Below are 13,982 nucleotides of genomic sequence, written 5' to 3' on the forward strand. Positions count from 1 at the left end.
TTTGCTCCTTTTTCGCAATTCGTCCTCCTTTATAGCTTTGAGGGTCAGGCGATCGAACAAAGACAACTAAATATGCCATAGTATACGTTACATCGGGATACCGACCGCAAGGTTGACAAAAAAGGTCAACCATCACTGTAAAAAATAATCATGGGTGTACCCATAGTCCAGACCTGGTCCCACCTGAGTCATGTTGACATGGAAAAGGCCCATGATAACTTGTTGACATCCATGTAGACCTGTTGACATCCATGTTCCTACCCATGTCCTAATAATGCTTCAAATTGACCTTTCACCTCTACTAATGTACACATACCCTGTGGTTAGATGTATTTAGCTGTATTTGACATCTGGAATGTTTGCAAGAAAATCTGCGAAAAGTTCAATGAACTTGCTGACGCTGGCGCAAACTACATGTTGAAAACGCAATACGTCGCCACTGTATGATGGAAACTCATTAGTCCATCGACAGATTCCCCAACGAAATGGATTGTCCACTTTTTCTGAAGAGTATCGCACTTCATCGTCGGATAGACATTCTTCGGATCCTATAATGAATATAAATGTCATTACTATCCATGCACTATTCAAGGCACACGGGTTGATAAAATACATATGAATAGTTTCCAAGGTGGTTTAAAGTTGCATCAATCACAGCCAGTTAAGATGACAAAAATCTATTAGCACCTCATTACAATGACCTTGTCTATGAATGGTCTCGGTATGTACAAAATCTACTTTTCACTTGACAATATCAAGTATGCACACATGCACAGTCTTCCATTCCTTTACCTCTGCACCACTATACTATTTGATGCTACGACTTACGATTATCCAATTATTATTAAATGGATGGGTTAATGCACGGATGGGCGGTAAATCCAGGATTTGAAAACTTGTATTTTGGTGACGGAGTTCAACTTTGGTGATTGCGACCCGGCCAAAGGTTGTTTGTGTCTTTTCAGGGAATTCCGAAAACAGAACTACTCGCTTTTTCAAATCCGCAAGTAAAACTAAAACTAGGACTAATCAATCACCTTATAAAATTCAAAACTAGAATTGTTACTAAAATTACTCGATTTTCAAAATCCACAAATATAGCTTTCAATACAACATCCATTGTAGCAGTATATTTATTAAACTCGAAGACTTTTCGGGGGCCTCTTTACAAGAGTTATCGGCACACTGAAGGGATTTAAACAGGTTTAAAAGCAAAACCAAAAAGGCAAAGTATGACGCAACGCAACAATCAAAATCACAGACCATGAAATTCGCATTGTATCAATGGCAACAATAACAAACTACGAAGCATACGGACATACGTTACTATAGTAGCAGCACAATTTGTAAATAAACAATTACACGCACGGAACAACACGCACTAATGAGAAATTTGTAGGTTAGCCTATAGAGGAAATCTTTCTGTCTACATAAAATAGGTTTGCTCAACTGAATAATAGTAGACTCCAACACTTTTAAATGAAACACAGACCTACCCCGCGCAATGACAGTGAACATATTGTCATCATAGTGCCGTGCACAGGCAAGGTTTTCGCTCGAATGCTGACCGATTGACGAAGCATATGCTTGGTATCATCATAGCAGTCTGTTTTGCAGCGAATTTGCACTGACGTGCGAGCTCCGTGCGATCATTTGCGCATGTTTTTGACCGAATCAATTTTGGGATATGCTGCTTAATACGCTCAAACAATCTTTGAGATGTACGTCCTACATACCTACTATCAACAGTGGCACTTGTATTGGTAAACAACATTACTTGCATCAAAGGCCGGAAGTACATCTTTTCGAGAGTTGGGTAACAAGGGTTTCGTCGTGTACACTACATGCGTGTTAACGCTGTAATAGCAACGGTGAACAGCCACTTTAATAAGCTTTTCAAATCGGCTAGACACGTTACCTAGCCAAGGTAGGTGTAAAAATGCCGGGCATTTTTCTGGGCCATATTTTGGAGCTGTATCCGATTTTTTCAGTACCCTAGAGATGGAGCATTTTAATATGTGGTCCGGATAGCCAATAGTCAATAGCCAATCGGTGAGCATCTGAGCGAAAGCCTTGCCTGTGCATAGCACTATGATGACAATATGTTCACTGTCATTGCGCGTGGTAGGTCTGTGTTTCATTTAAAAGTGTTGGAGTCTACTATTATTCAGTTGAGCAAACCTATTTTATGTAGACAGAAAGATTTCATCTATAACCTACAAATTTCTCATTAGTGCGTGTTGTTCCGTGCGTGTAATTGTTTATTTACAAATTGTGCTGCTACTATAGTACCGTATGTCCGTATACTTCGTAGTTTGTTATTGTTGCCATTGATACAATGCGAATTTCATGGTCTGTGATTTTGATTATTGCGTCATACTTTGCCTTTTTGGTTTTGCTTTTAAACCTGTTTAAATCCCTTCAGTGTGCCGATAACTCTTGAAAAGAGGCACCCAAAACGTCTGAGAGTTTAATAAATATACTGCTACAATGGATGTTGTATTGAAAGCTATATTCAAGTTTTGTACCACGAACCAGCTATTTAAATCCACAAATATAACTATAACTTACAACTATACCTAGAACTTTTTAAAATTTGATACTAGAACTAGTACTAGCAACCTTTAAAAATCAGGAGCTTCGAACTAAATCACAACTAACAATATCAGTGGTTTTTGACTGGTTTTCCTGCGAGGCAATGGCGCACACTAAACTCACATTGTTTGTAGGGCTGGGCATAATGATTCGAGCACTTGAATCTGAATTAAGGATTATTATTATTATTGTAGTATTGTCTTGTAGTATTATTGAGCAAACCAGTTTTGGCCATTATCAACAACTCACCTTATCCACAATCAGGAAGCTGTCGAAGCGTTCATTGAAAATGGTGGGGATGCCGACCACCCAGTCCAATTTCTGATTACCTGAATGAGAAGTGAGAGATCAGCTCAAGTGAAACACTCGAGAAAAAAAAACGGTTTAAAGATTAAATAAATGCAGTTACAAAAATTAAATGAATGCAGTTACTGTTTGTGTAGTGTGAACTGCAAATATGGGCGTGGCAAAAAATATGCAAATTTTAACATTGCCTTAGTAACCAGACAGTTTTCAAAATCGGCAACTTGAAATACCCTATTTCTATAATATCCTACCAAGTAATGACCTTTATAAATTCGCAACTAACAAATTATAATACATCGAACTCAGCCATGGGCAAAGTGAGCCCCGCTATTTTGAGAAGCACGTGTGGCCATTTTTTGGAATTAAAAACATAAAACCTACTTTTGAATATTGCTGAATAAAACCATAAGCTGGATAAACTGAGCTGGAATGGAAATTGATTTACTTTGAAACCTGCTCAATAATATATCGCGATTACATAGCGTACGTCCCTCCCAAGCTTGTATGCGTAATCCAGATTTAAACTCAAGTCAATGTAGCAAAGTCGTAACAATAAGTCACAATAAGTTACTCCTTCCGTATAGTTTGGTTCAAACCTTCTTTGTTACCATTGTCAGTGAGCGTTTTGACTGAGACCTCATCATACATAAAGGGTGAATGGACATATCATAAAAAGAATGTCGAAAGCTGAAATGCAAAGAAGGTATGGAGCACTAAACACAGGGCCGCAACTGCCGCATCCCAGACCCCTCAAATGGAGAGGGCCCGAGCTCGAATCACCAAAAATTACTTCGTAAATGGACATAAATCCTATAATTTATGAAACTTAATTCAAATTTTCTTCGCGCGATATATAGTGACTAGATGTTTTGATAATAATATGGGTACCACTCTACCCGCAAGAACAGCTAATTTGTAGAGATCAGCATTTCGGCGTCGGCCGTTAGCGCGTCAGGACACACCAAGACGTTGACAATGACGTTTCGGCTAACATGTGACTCTGCGAAGTGTGCTGCAAAAAAGCTCAACGACGAGGAAATCTTGACCAAAAGTACCGCCACATGTCGGCCGAAACCGATATATATATGTCAATTTCATCAAGTCGCACTGTTAAGATATAGCCTACCTTTTAATGTATTGATATAAAAACCCGGATTACAGAGAATTCAAAATGTATCATGTTTAACATTATCTTGAATTAGGAGGGAAAATAAATATAAATTTTCATTTCGTTAATTAATCGTACTTTTCTCATTAGGCTATCTAATATCAACACATCCACGGAGACGTATTCATTAAAAATGCAATTCACTGCTTTCCATTTATAAATAAAATCAATACACTGGAGAATATAGCTGAACATGTTGGCTCGGCTCGGCACGCCAACTTACTTTCTATTACTGAAGTGGCCTGCAGAGAAAAATAATTGCCCATCCCTGAACTAACTAGATCTGTGGAATCACTCAGGTAGGCTATTCGATTTCAACCCACCCTCGCGATGACATGTGTTTTTCAGTTATTAAGCACCTACACAACTGCGGAGCTGGAACAAGAATTACTCACTTCCCGAAACCCGCAACTAAAATTTGAACTAATCATTTTTCACAATCCGCGACTAGAACTACTCGACAGATATTGACCGCCAACTAACTAAATTTGCTAAGTATCTTACTTACCCATAACTTTTTGAATTTCTATCGGAATTTCTTGCGGTTGCAAGAGACTGAGTGCAGAGCTCCAAGTCTTTTCCAAAATCTTTGAGGTCAAGTCAACATCCAAACAGGCTTGATTCAGGCAGCATATTTCACTTCTTCTAAAATCTGAACATTGTGACAGATTTACATCATAGCTAATTAATTAGGTTTGTATGCAGGAGCCTTAAGTACTATCAGTAGTCACAATTTTAGCACAGGTCGGGCTTGTGGTCGAGGATATGTCACAACTATCGTAAATTATTTCAGGAATATATATATGTAGTTTGTTTTGTACTATCATAGCATTCTGTAAAACGAACTCTTTGTGAGTTTGTTGCAAAGTCGCAGGTTGACTCGATCATGGCAATGTTGTGTTTGAAACCACTGCGTTGGATTGTACCTACCAAGGGAGCATGGGTCAAAACTGATCTTCATTCTCCATCAGTATTCTTGCTGATGTTCCATTTACGACACTGTCGCGGCCTGATTTGAAAGTTCTTCTCATTCCATCTTGCAGCATCTGGCACCCTCTATTTCCACTCTGACTTATTTCCTTTTGATGCTCGTCGACGCTAAGTTCGTCTTCGGAAGGGTAGATGTGTTGTCTTTGCAAACAGCTTTCTCTGCACAAGTATAGAAGAGTCAAGATAATACTTGGCTTAGCCATGGAAATATCTCTTCAGCGCAAAAATAGCAACGTGCTTGTAAGAAATCGATTGCAAGGTTGAAATTAAAGGGGCACCACTCTAAATATGATGTGATCTCTCAAGAAATAATCTATAAAAACTCCAATTATGATACCGTAATTTTCCAAGTATAGTACGCCCCCATGTATAATACGCACCCCTAAAATAGCATGTAAATTCTGGGAAAAGCCTGTACCCATGTATAGTACGCACCCTGCATTTCAGTACATGAATAGTACCGATTTCATATACGATGTCATTCTGTTTTGCGATGTCACTCTCGAACAATCATTACACAGCGATCGCTAATCATTATACAATTAGCGGGATTGTCTTTAAACGATAGTAGACAGCAGCCAAAGCCTGCGAGGCGGGCGGCGCGATAGCTCAGGCTAGCCACACGGCATCTTGAGCACGAGAAGACCTTTTACAGATGCGATTGCTAATCATTATACAGTTAACGGTATTGTCTCTAAACGATAGTAGCCAAAGCCTGCGACGCCGGCGGCGAGTTAGTTTAGGCCAACGAACCGACATCTTGCGCACGATGCCTATTATAGACGCGATTGCGCCTAGGCTAACGGTTATGTCATGCGCAACAGGTCTGTTGAAGATGCGACTGATTTACGCAAGCGATTATATCTTGCGCACATGGCCTCTTGTGTATGTATAAATTGCGTATGCGATTGTTCGGGCCGGTCGTTGACGCGATGAATTGGCGAGAATTGCCACGCACGAGTGTCTATTAGTGACCTAATTTTGCTCGCGTACAAACGGCAAACCAACTCAGCAGGAGATCGCGTGCTTTTGCACACGACTCTCGTTAACTGGATACACGCTTCCCACTAATTACTACGCACGATGGCTGAAAGTGATGCGCGATTGGAAACAAACATGAAGAATGAAGATAGGTGTGATTTCAAGTTTTTGATCGAGGGAGATTTTTTTCAAGCGTGTTGTTCCCATGTATAATACGCACGACGCACCGCCCGATTTTAGGGCAAAAAACCGTGAAAATTTTGCGCATTATACATGAAAAATTACGGTAAATCCAATTACCCTAAATACGGTAAATCCAATTACCCTAAATATAATTATTTTACTGCATTTTGATTTAATACAGTGTTCAGTATAACAAGTAGATTTAATTTCTTAGCCGTTTTTTTTATCTGGACCATACAGTGAAAATGTGACGTTCGTCAAAATAACCCCATGGGATATCACCAAAACCAGAGACAATTTGAAAACACCAAGGTCATATTTGGAATCAGTGTCGTTCGGAACCCCGAAACAACTCTTCGAATATGCGTTATGAGTGTAATCCTAGTATAGTAGCTTACCAATTTATTTGTGGTAATAATTACTTACTTTCATCGTTTGCCAAGATCAGTCGTATTACTCCTTTATCTTGAATTGTCGAGAGATCATACGTTCCCTCGTCGTAATATAGAAGTTGAATATACTGTCCCCGATATTACTCCGAAATACAGTTCTCACAGTTTCACCTATCTCAGATCTGTGATCCACTGTAATCACTCGTTCATGATCTCCAGCAGCCTCATTTTCAATGTCACAAATATCACAGGAGTAACATTACAAACAACTGCAGTATGTATATCTGTAAAATACAAATTTACATCAGTTCCTTATGTTTCTAGGGTTTTCAAGTCTTGAATCAAAGGCTCGAGTATAGCATGATATCTCATATTTTTTAAAGCTGAAGTTTTTTCAATCACCTCAGGATGAATATTCCTCCAGTTGAATAAATACTTCACTTTAACATTACCCAGTACGGTACAAAATAAAAGCAAGGAAGCTTGTGAAACGTCTAGGACTACTAACGCATTACCAACTACCACATGATCTACAACTACATACAAATGGATACGCAGTAAACTTTGATCACTACTTGCAGTCGTTTGGCAGTTCCCGCTATATACCGGTATCTGACTGAATACGACTAAGTTGCTTCAGGTTCGACTATACCAAGTGACGCATTGCAGATTCGGCGGATATTTTACAACGAAGACAGGAACAATAAATACATTAATACTTACCATCCAATCCACGGCTTAATACAGCAACAAGCCATAAACTTTGCAACTTTGACAAAGACAACCTATGAAATGACCAACTCCATCAAACTTCCTCTTTTTTGCAATCCTTTTGAATTGAACGCTACGGCTATACTGTACGCATGACTGGTTTTGTAACCAGATAATCCGGAGTCATTATGGCTCCGTAACCGAACGGCTATGTTTGCGTGCGATGATGTAGCTATGTACGAATCACGATGTTTGTGTATTGCAATATATCCTGTGAGGATGTAACGATGTTTACTTGTCACTCAGCTGAAATAGCGATATAGTGAAATGGTAAAGCGTCCTGCTTCTGCTTCTTGATCGGTAGGTCATATGATCAATTCCCGGCCATGTCAGACCAAAGACTAAAAAACTGGTATCCGTGGCTATCCGGCTCAACGTTCAGCATTCAGGGATAGCATGGTTATCGCATCTCAATCGTCAAAGCATCTCAATGGTGAAAACGAGAATAAGTCTGATATCTCTCTCTCCCCTATCTCTCTCCTCCCCTCTCTCTCTCTCGCTCTACTTTCTATGCTCCCTTTCCCTTCTTTCTCCCCACTCTTATTTCTGCTCTATTCTCTATCCCTCCCCCACTCTCTCTCCCCTATCTCTCTTCTCTCCTCCCCTCCCCTCCCCCTCCCCTCTCTCTTTCTCTCTCTCTCCTTTCTATATGCTCTCATTCCCTTCTTTCTCTCCCCCACTATTCTTTCTGCTCTATTCTCTATCTCTATCTCTCCTCTCTCCTTCTCTCCCTCCTCTCTTTCTCTCTCCCTCTCTCGCTCCTCTCTGTCTTTCTCTCTCTCTCTCTCTTCCTCTCTCTCAGTGACGATGATGATGATAATTATGATGATATCACTAAAGCTCAACGTGATACTCTTACTTGATAACCATAGACATGGCTCCCATCATGTCCCATCATGGAAGTTTTTGTCATGTCAACATGAGATTTTAAAACCATGTCGGTGTTTTCATGGAATTAACATGAGAAAGAGGAAGTCATGTCCTTTCCATGATAAAATCCATGTTTATTTTTTACAGTGACTACCGATCACACGTGCGGGGACGGGTCTTTCGGGACTCGAGTCGGAGAAATTACCTTTTTTCGTAATCCCATCAATATTAGCAGTGAACTTTCTAAATTCCCCGTATTATTGAACGGTAGTTCATCTTTGGTGACTTGGAAAAAGTGTCCTCTCTTTTTGATCTCAGGATATGGTAACCTTGGATACTTGCATTTCTTACTGGAGCGGTTATAACTTTAGACTATACCTGTTTCCACTTAGCAGTACGCAGTTTTCTAAGAAAAATTAGACGTGAAATATTTGCAGTTTCACATAAGCCTACCTGTAACTGGTACTTCTGCAATAGTTACTCGTTATACTTTGAATCAAGAACGTTTTAGCTACGTGCACTATTTACTGAGGTATTTATGATATTATAATATTACTAATATTTCCACTTAACAGTACGGATTTTTAAGGCAAAACTAGGCCAGGAATACTCTCTTTTTCACTTAGCAGGAAATCTTCATATCTAGTCCTACTTGACTAGAAATTGAAGACTTTTGCTGATACTTAACCATCTACTAGTCCGATTTGTTTTGATTTTTCAGACAAAAGTAGGCCCGTAATACTTACATTTTCACTTACGTGGAAATAATAACTTCTAGTTTTACTTCAGTATATATTCAAGGGGTTGCGCTTTCACATCTACTTGATCATTTCTTGTTGAAGCCTGTAAGCTAATGATGTTTGGGAGCGATTGTTGTAACTTCTTCGTTGAGATGCGTGTCGTACTGGCTGGTCGAAATAGGACAAACAGATTCTATTAATAGGCAAACATTCCAAAACAGATTCTATTAATAGGCAAACATTCCAAGTTTGAATTATCGCAGCGTTGTGTGCTTACGGGGTCGTGAATCACGCGATTTGTTTGCGCATATTTTTGTATGAAACATTCACAAACACGGGGCGAACGCGTGCACTCAATTGCCGTCAAACTCAATCCATTTCTTGCATATGTCTCCAACATGATAGAACCGGACAATTTTTCAAATCGCTTGTGCATGTATGCATTTTTGGACGGTTCGGCGTATTTTGCCGGTATATCGGTATACCTTCATTGCTCCATTGATCGACGATGCAAATCCATGTTTCGAGGTGTAGCTCTGAAGATTTTATTTAGACACTTCCGCGAAATAGATTTATTAATATTGAAATTAAGCCGAATATTTTTGGCTTGCACTCGTTACATGCCATCGTCAGCAACCATAGCTATACGACCCCTGACCAGTGTCAACCGAAAATATTGGGGATTATTTCAATATGGATATAATATTCATTGTATATTAAAGTTCCGTACTCCAAAGAAGCTTTTTAAAACAAATTTTATCCGAATAAATTGTAAATTTTATAGATAATTCCAATATCTTCATACTGAAAGCCCACATAGCCTGGAAGCTTAGTAAGCATTAGTTTAAAAACCAATTGCAAATCATACTACATTTTCGGTGACGTCATATTTTGTGATAGGATCGGCGATATATAATGTTCTTTCCCATTCTCTACTAGTTTCTGACGATTACTTCTATAACGAGTGTCAGCCGAAAATATTCGGCTTCATTTCAATATGAATATACTATTCAATTGTGTGTTGGAGTTCTGTACCTCAAAGAAGATCTTCAAATAAATCATAAATAGAGTTTTCGAAGGGTTACTAATCAAAATTGTTCCGAGTTCATGGAGTGGACATCATTGACTCCGACTTTTTGCTAGTTGAAAGTGATACGACCATATTTTCCAAACAACTTTAAGTCATTAAATTAATACCTATGGCCACAGTGACAGACTATCAACCAGCCAATGCGGTCCATGGCAATAATGCAATCATTTAAACTTCTGATTCAAACAAATTAGAGGATATAGTCCATTACGTTTTATCAGAAAGAGGATCATTTTTAGTATCCCAGTTTTATGCTATATTATTAGTTGTTGATAATGATTTAACGCCTTCAAAATTATATTCCATAAGAGATGCACCTGACATTGTCAAGGTATTGAGGTCGTTTATGACTGATGTTCTACATTTCGGCATCTCCAAAACGGTAGCCTCAGCGAACCAATATCTTACATGCACTGCTTGCAATAATGTCCTGCTCTGACACCCTCACCTTTGCCATATCCTATTTCTTAACATCTGAATTTCTCTTACACGCCTTTCGTCTGTTGTTTGGGTCGGCATTTTGATCATATTCGGGCCTATATAATAGTTCTCATCTCTTCTTACATTTCCAAGCCACCTGTGTCTGACTTCTATAATTTCTAATCCAGATTGTTTAAAAAGGACTGTATCTTGTAGGCCTCTACTACTATCCTACCAAATCTAGTCACTCCTGGCTAAAACCTTACCATAGGTAAAGCATTTTACAAGAGAAGCGATCCACCACCAGACTTGTAAAAACTGTTGGATTATCCAAATGCTAAACTAGAACAAGATCTCGTCACTTTTGAAAACTCGCAACTAGAACTAGAACCATATATAACGACCTTCAAAAATCCGCAACTAACCAGCTAAAACGCCGCTATCAACTATTACGGATCACTGAACCGCAAATGAGCTAAGAGATATGGGGTATAGAATTTTAAAAGGACCGGGTTTTGACATATTAAGGGCATGGGTCTGGACCCCTAAAATCCAACCATGTATTCGTCACTGTTAGTTATAATAATGCTCAATGGCTGCAAAACTTCACAAAGCAGAACACCGATATCGCGATACAAGCCATGCGACGCCACGTGTTCTCTAGGCGCACTGCTATTTCGTTTTTAATACGTTACTATAGAATTGAAACTACTCATAAACAGTAGCTAGTAGACCTTCAACTAACTAGACTGGTAATTTTTAATAGTCTCTATAGCCAACTCTTGCATCATGACAGGCCTTACCGCTGCCCTGTACGAGATAATATTGTATTGATACTTCGGTTGTAGTAGATAGTCACTCATGACGCGAACCCCAATCTGTTCTACGATGTGAACATATATTTGACTATTCTCGTAAATATTCGAGTCACCGAACGACTCGTGTCGGCTAGCGGATATTGAATGAGTGCTCAGCCGTAAATTTCTTTGACTGCAGTTTGCGTCCTTACAAATATTCATGACAACGCGACAAACATTTCGAGTTAGTTTTGACATTCAGCATTGCCGCAAGCTTCAGTCGATCAGTTCTTCTTGCTATTATACAGACAGTTGTCAGCACGCTTTGCTATAATATGAATGTAATATAGTTTTGAGTCAGGACGTTCCTGTTGAGATCGCGTTCAACGGTAGAATTCAAATTTCAGTTCGATCTTTTTAAATATCACATCATCGACAGTTTACGTGGCGGTTAGCTCTATACCAGCTGTATAGTTCGAGCAGTTTTTCTGGTCATCCGCAATATTATCTGCAATATCTCTATTTCGTTAGAGTCGGAACCAAGTATTAACGTTAATGGTGGTGGAGTCGATGAGTGGAATATGATTGTTTCGGGTTATGGTATTACTATCATCGCCGCTTAGACTTAAACTAACGAAATTATAGTGGAAGACCTCCTAATATAGTCGATGTAAAGAGATGCACAATAGTTTTTAGACATCTTTATTTCTGCGTCCTCCTCACGACAGCCGGTTCAGACAAGAAGGAAGCATGCATTGTCATGTGTCCACCAAGTGTCCATTTGACGTAGTTGGTGCTAGACACTTGGCGGCCCTAGAAGTAACAGTACCATCGTAATAGCAAATAACAATCACCACATATACACCCCTAATGGGAGGGGGGCTGTCACATGTATCGTACTTTCCACAAAGGAAGCCTTGAAACTCTGATTGGTCGTATCGCAGCTTACGAGAAATGCAGTACAAATAGCGACGCACGATGGTGTAAATGACCGTGGTCCGTGGCCCGACATATGAGCAATGAGCATGCGACGCAATGAAAAACGAAAGATCAGCATGCGACACTTCAGCACAGTCCTGGGCAAAGTGCGGCCCGTGGGCCAAATGCGGTCCACGAAGCTTTTCTGTGCGGCCCGCAAATAGTTGCTTGGAACTCAAACATAAAACCTGCTTTTTGAATGTGAATGCGTGGACTAAAACCATAGGCTGTATCAACTGAACAGGAAAATCGTTTACGTTGAAGCCTGTTCGTTATTACGCCACGATTACGCTGCCTACGTACCTCGCATGGCTAATCTAGATTCAATGTAAAGTCAATGTAGCAAAGTATGAGTAGCAATTAAAGTCACAAGAAATCACTCTTTCCATATAGTTTAGATAAAACCTTCCTTTTGCTATTATCACATTACACATTATACGGTCTGTGTTTCAATTGTTACGTGTTACGTTGAGAAATCCCCAATTTGTAAAACAAATCAATCAGTGCTCGCGATTACTATATGACTCATCATAAGACTAGATGACCTTCACGGTCTTATCGATCATTCCTATCTAATACCAAATGGTGTGCATGCATATCTTCTGTACCACCATCACTGCCGTTTGTTATATTTTGGTTGGATGAAAATGAATAAATACGGTCTCTCTCTCTCTCAATCATAAAGGATGAAAGAGCATCCCAAAAAAGGAAGCCGAAAGCTGACATTCAATGAAGGTTTTGAGCACTAAATATCTGTATACTGGGATCGACAGGAAACCTTTTGTTTGAGCCGAGCATGTCGCCGAGATTAAGAATTTTTATCAAAGTCGGTCATAAGACAAAAACACGAAAACAAACATGGCTAACTAAACTGCACACTACTCGGAAGGCAGCGACCAAGACAATAAGCTTTTTACTATCCCAAATATATTTTAGTGCAGTGGTTTTCGAACCGGGGGGAGTGAAAGGGTCTGAAGGGGCGCGAAACGGAGGTTAAATGAAAAAAATTGCGATCCGTGCGATTTACTCTCAGCTCATTGTTTTTGCTCTGTATTGGCCGACTTTCATGTGTAAGATCTTTCTCTAATCAACAGCCATAACCTTCCACGCCATCAAAATATCCGTTGGGATAGCATTTTTGTTGCTCTTTTTAATATTTTGTGATATCATGATGAGGGGGCCGCGACATTTGTCGCTATCATAAAGGGAGGCGTGCCTAAAAAGTTTGTGAACCAATGTTATAGTGTCTTAATAGAAGAACGTGGATAGGGGTGTACAGAAAGTTGAAAACATATCATGCTCAACATTGTTTCGAATCGTGACGGCAACTATATCTTTTTAATTTTGTCACTTTCTCATTACCTAACATCAACACCTTCACCGAGCGGCATTTATTAACAATGTAATTTAGAAATAAAATTAAAATACGCTGCAGAATTTAGCTAAAAAAATCGCTCGGCCCGCCAACGTATTTTCTACTTCTCATTTGGCCCGCGGAGAAAAATAATTGCCCACCCCTGCTTTAGCATGCGTCATTTTGCCATGTCTTTTCGCCACCCCAACACCTACCGTAATCCCACCTGAACTCCGAAATCAATACTTCTATATATCTTAACCCCATCCCGACCCGAACCTAACCCTCAATATAAATCATACCCAGCCGCAACTCCAAATTTAACCCACAAGATCAAGTGTCGCATG

The 13,982-nt window shown here is 39.5% G+C and overlaps 2 protein-coding genes across 2 annotated transcripts in view; one reads left to right on the forward strand and one right to left on the reverse strand.

The window, feature by feature from the left end:
• LOC145435172 (chitin synthase chs-2-like) overlaps positions 1-13,982 on the forward strand; it is a 56,150-nt gene that overhangs the window by 6,901 nt on the left and 35,267 nt on the right. The gene's annotated exons all lie outside the window — the stretch shown is intronic.
• LOC145435240 (uncharacterized) lies at positions 316-7,985 on the reverse strand. Its single transcript, XM_080312583.1, has 6 exons — positions 7,339-7,985; positions 6,650-6,899; positions 5,000-5,218; positions 4,578-4,721; positions 2,845-2,924; positions 316-548 (listed from the first exon to the last, which is right to left on the reverse strand). Exons 3-6 carry the CDS (start codon positions 5,028-5,030, stop codon positions 411-413), a joined length of 393 nt encoding a protein of 130 aa, XP_080168709.1. The 5' UTR covers positions 5,031-5,218; positions 6,650-6,899; positions 7,339-7,985; the 3' UTR covers positions 316-410.

The sequence above is a fragment of the Botryllus schlosseri genome, chromosome 3, assembly GCF_051294905.1.
Source record: "Botryllus schlosseri isolate E-star chromosome 3, Bs_hap1, whole genome shotgun sequence".
NCBI classification, from domain to species: Eukaryota; Metazoa; Chordata; class Ascidiacea; order Stolidobranchia; family Styelidae; genus Botryllus; species Botryllus schlosseri.

Bases quoted from the DNA above. Each gene is read 5' to 3' on its own strand.
- LOC145435240 (XM_080312583.1), bottom strand. From the start codon at position 5,030: ATGAAGATCAGTTTTGACCCATGCTCCCTTG. The intron at 2,925-4,577 runs GTAAGTAAGATA...CTTCTCATTCAG, and splicing joins AGAAATTCAAAAAGTTATGG to GTAATCAGAAATTGGACTGG. The intron at 549-2,844 runs GTGAGTTGTTGA...TATTCATTATAG, and splicing joins GCTTCCTGATTGTGGATAAG to GATCCGAAGAATGTCTATCC.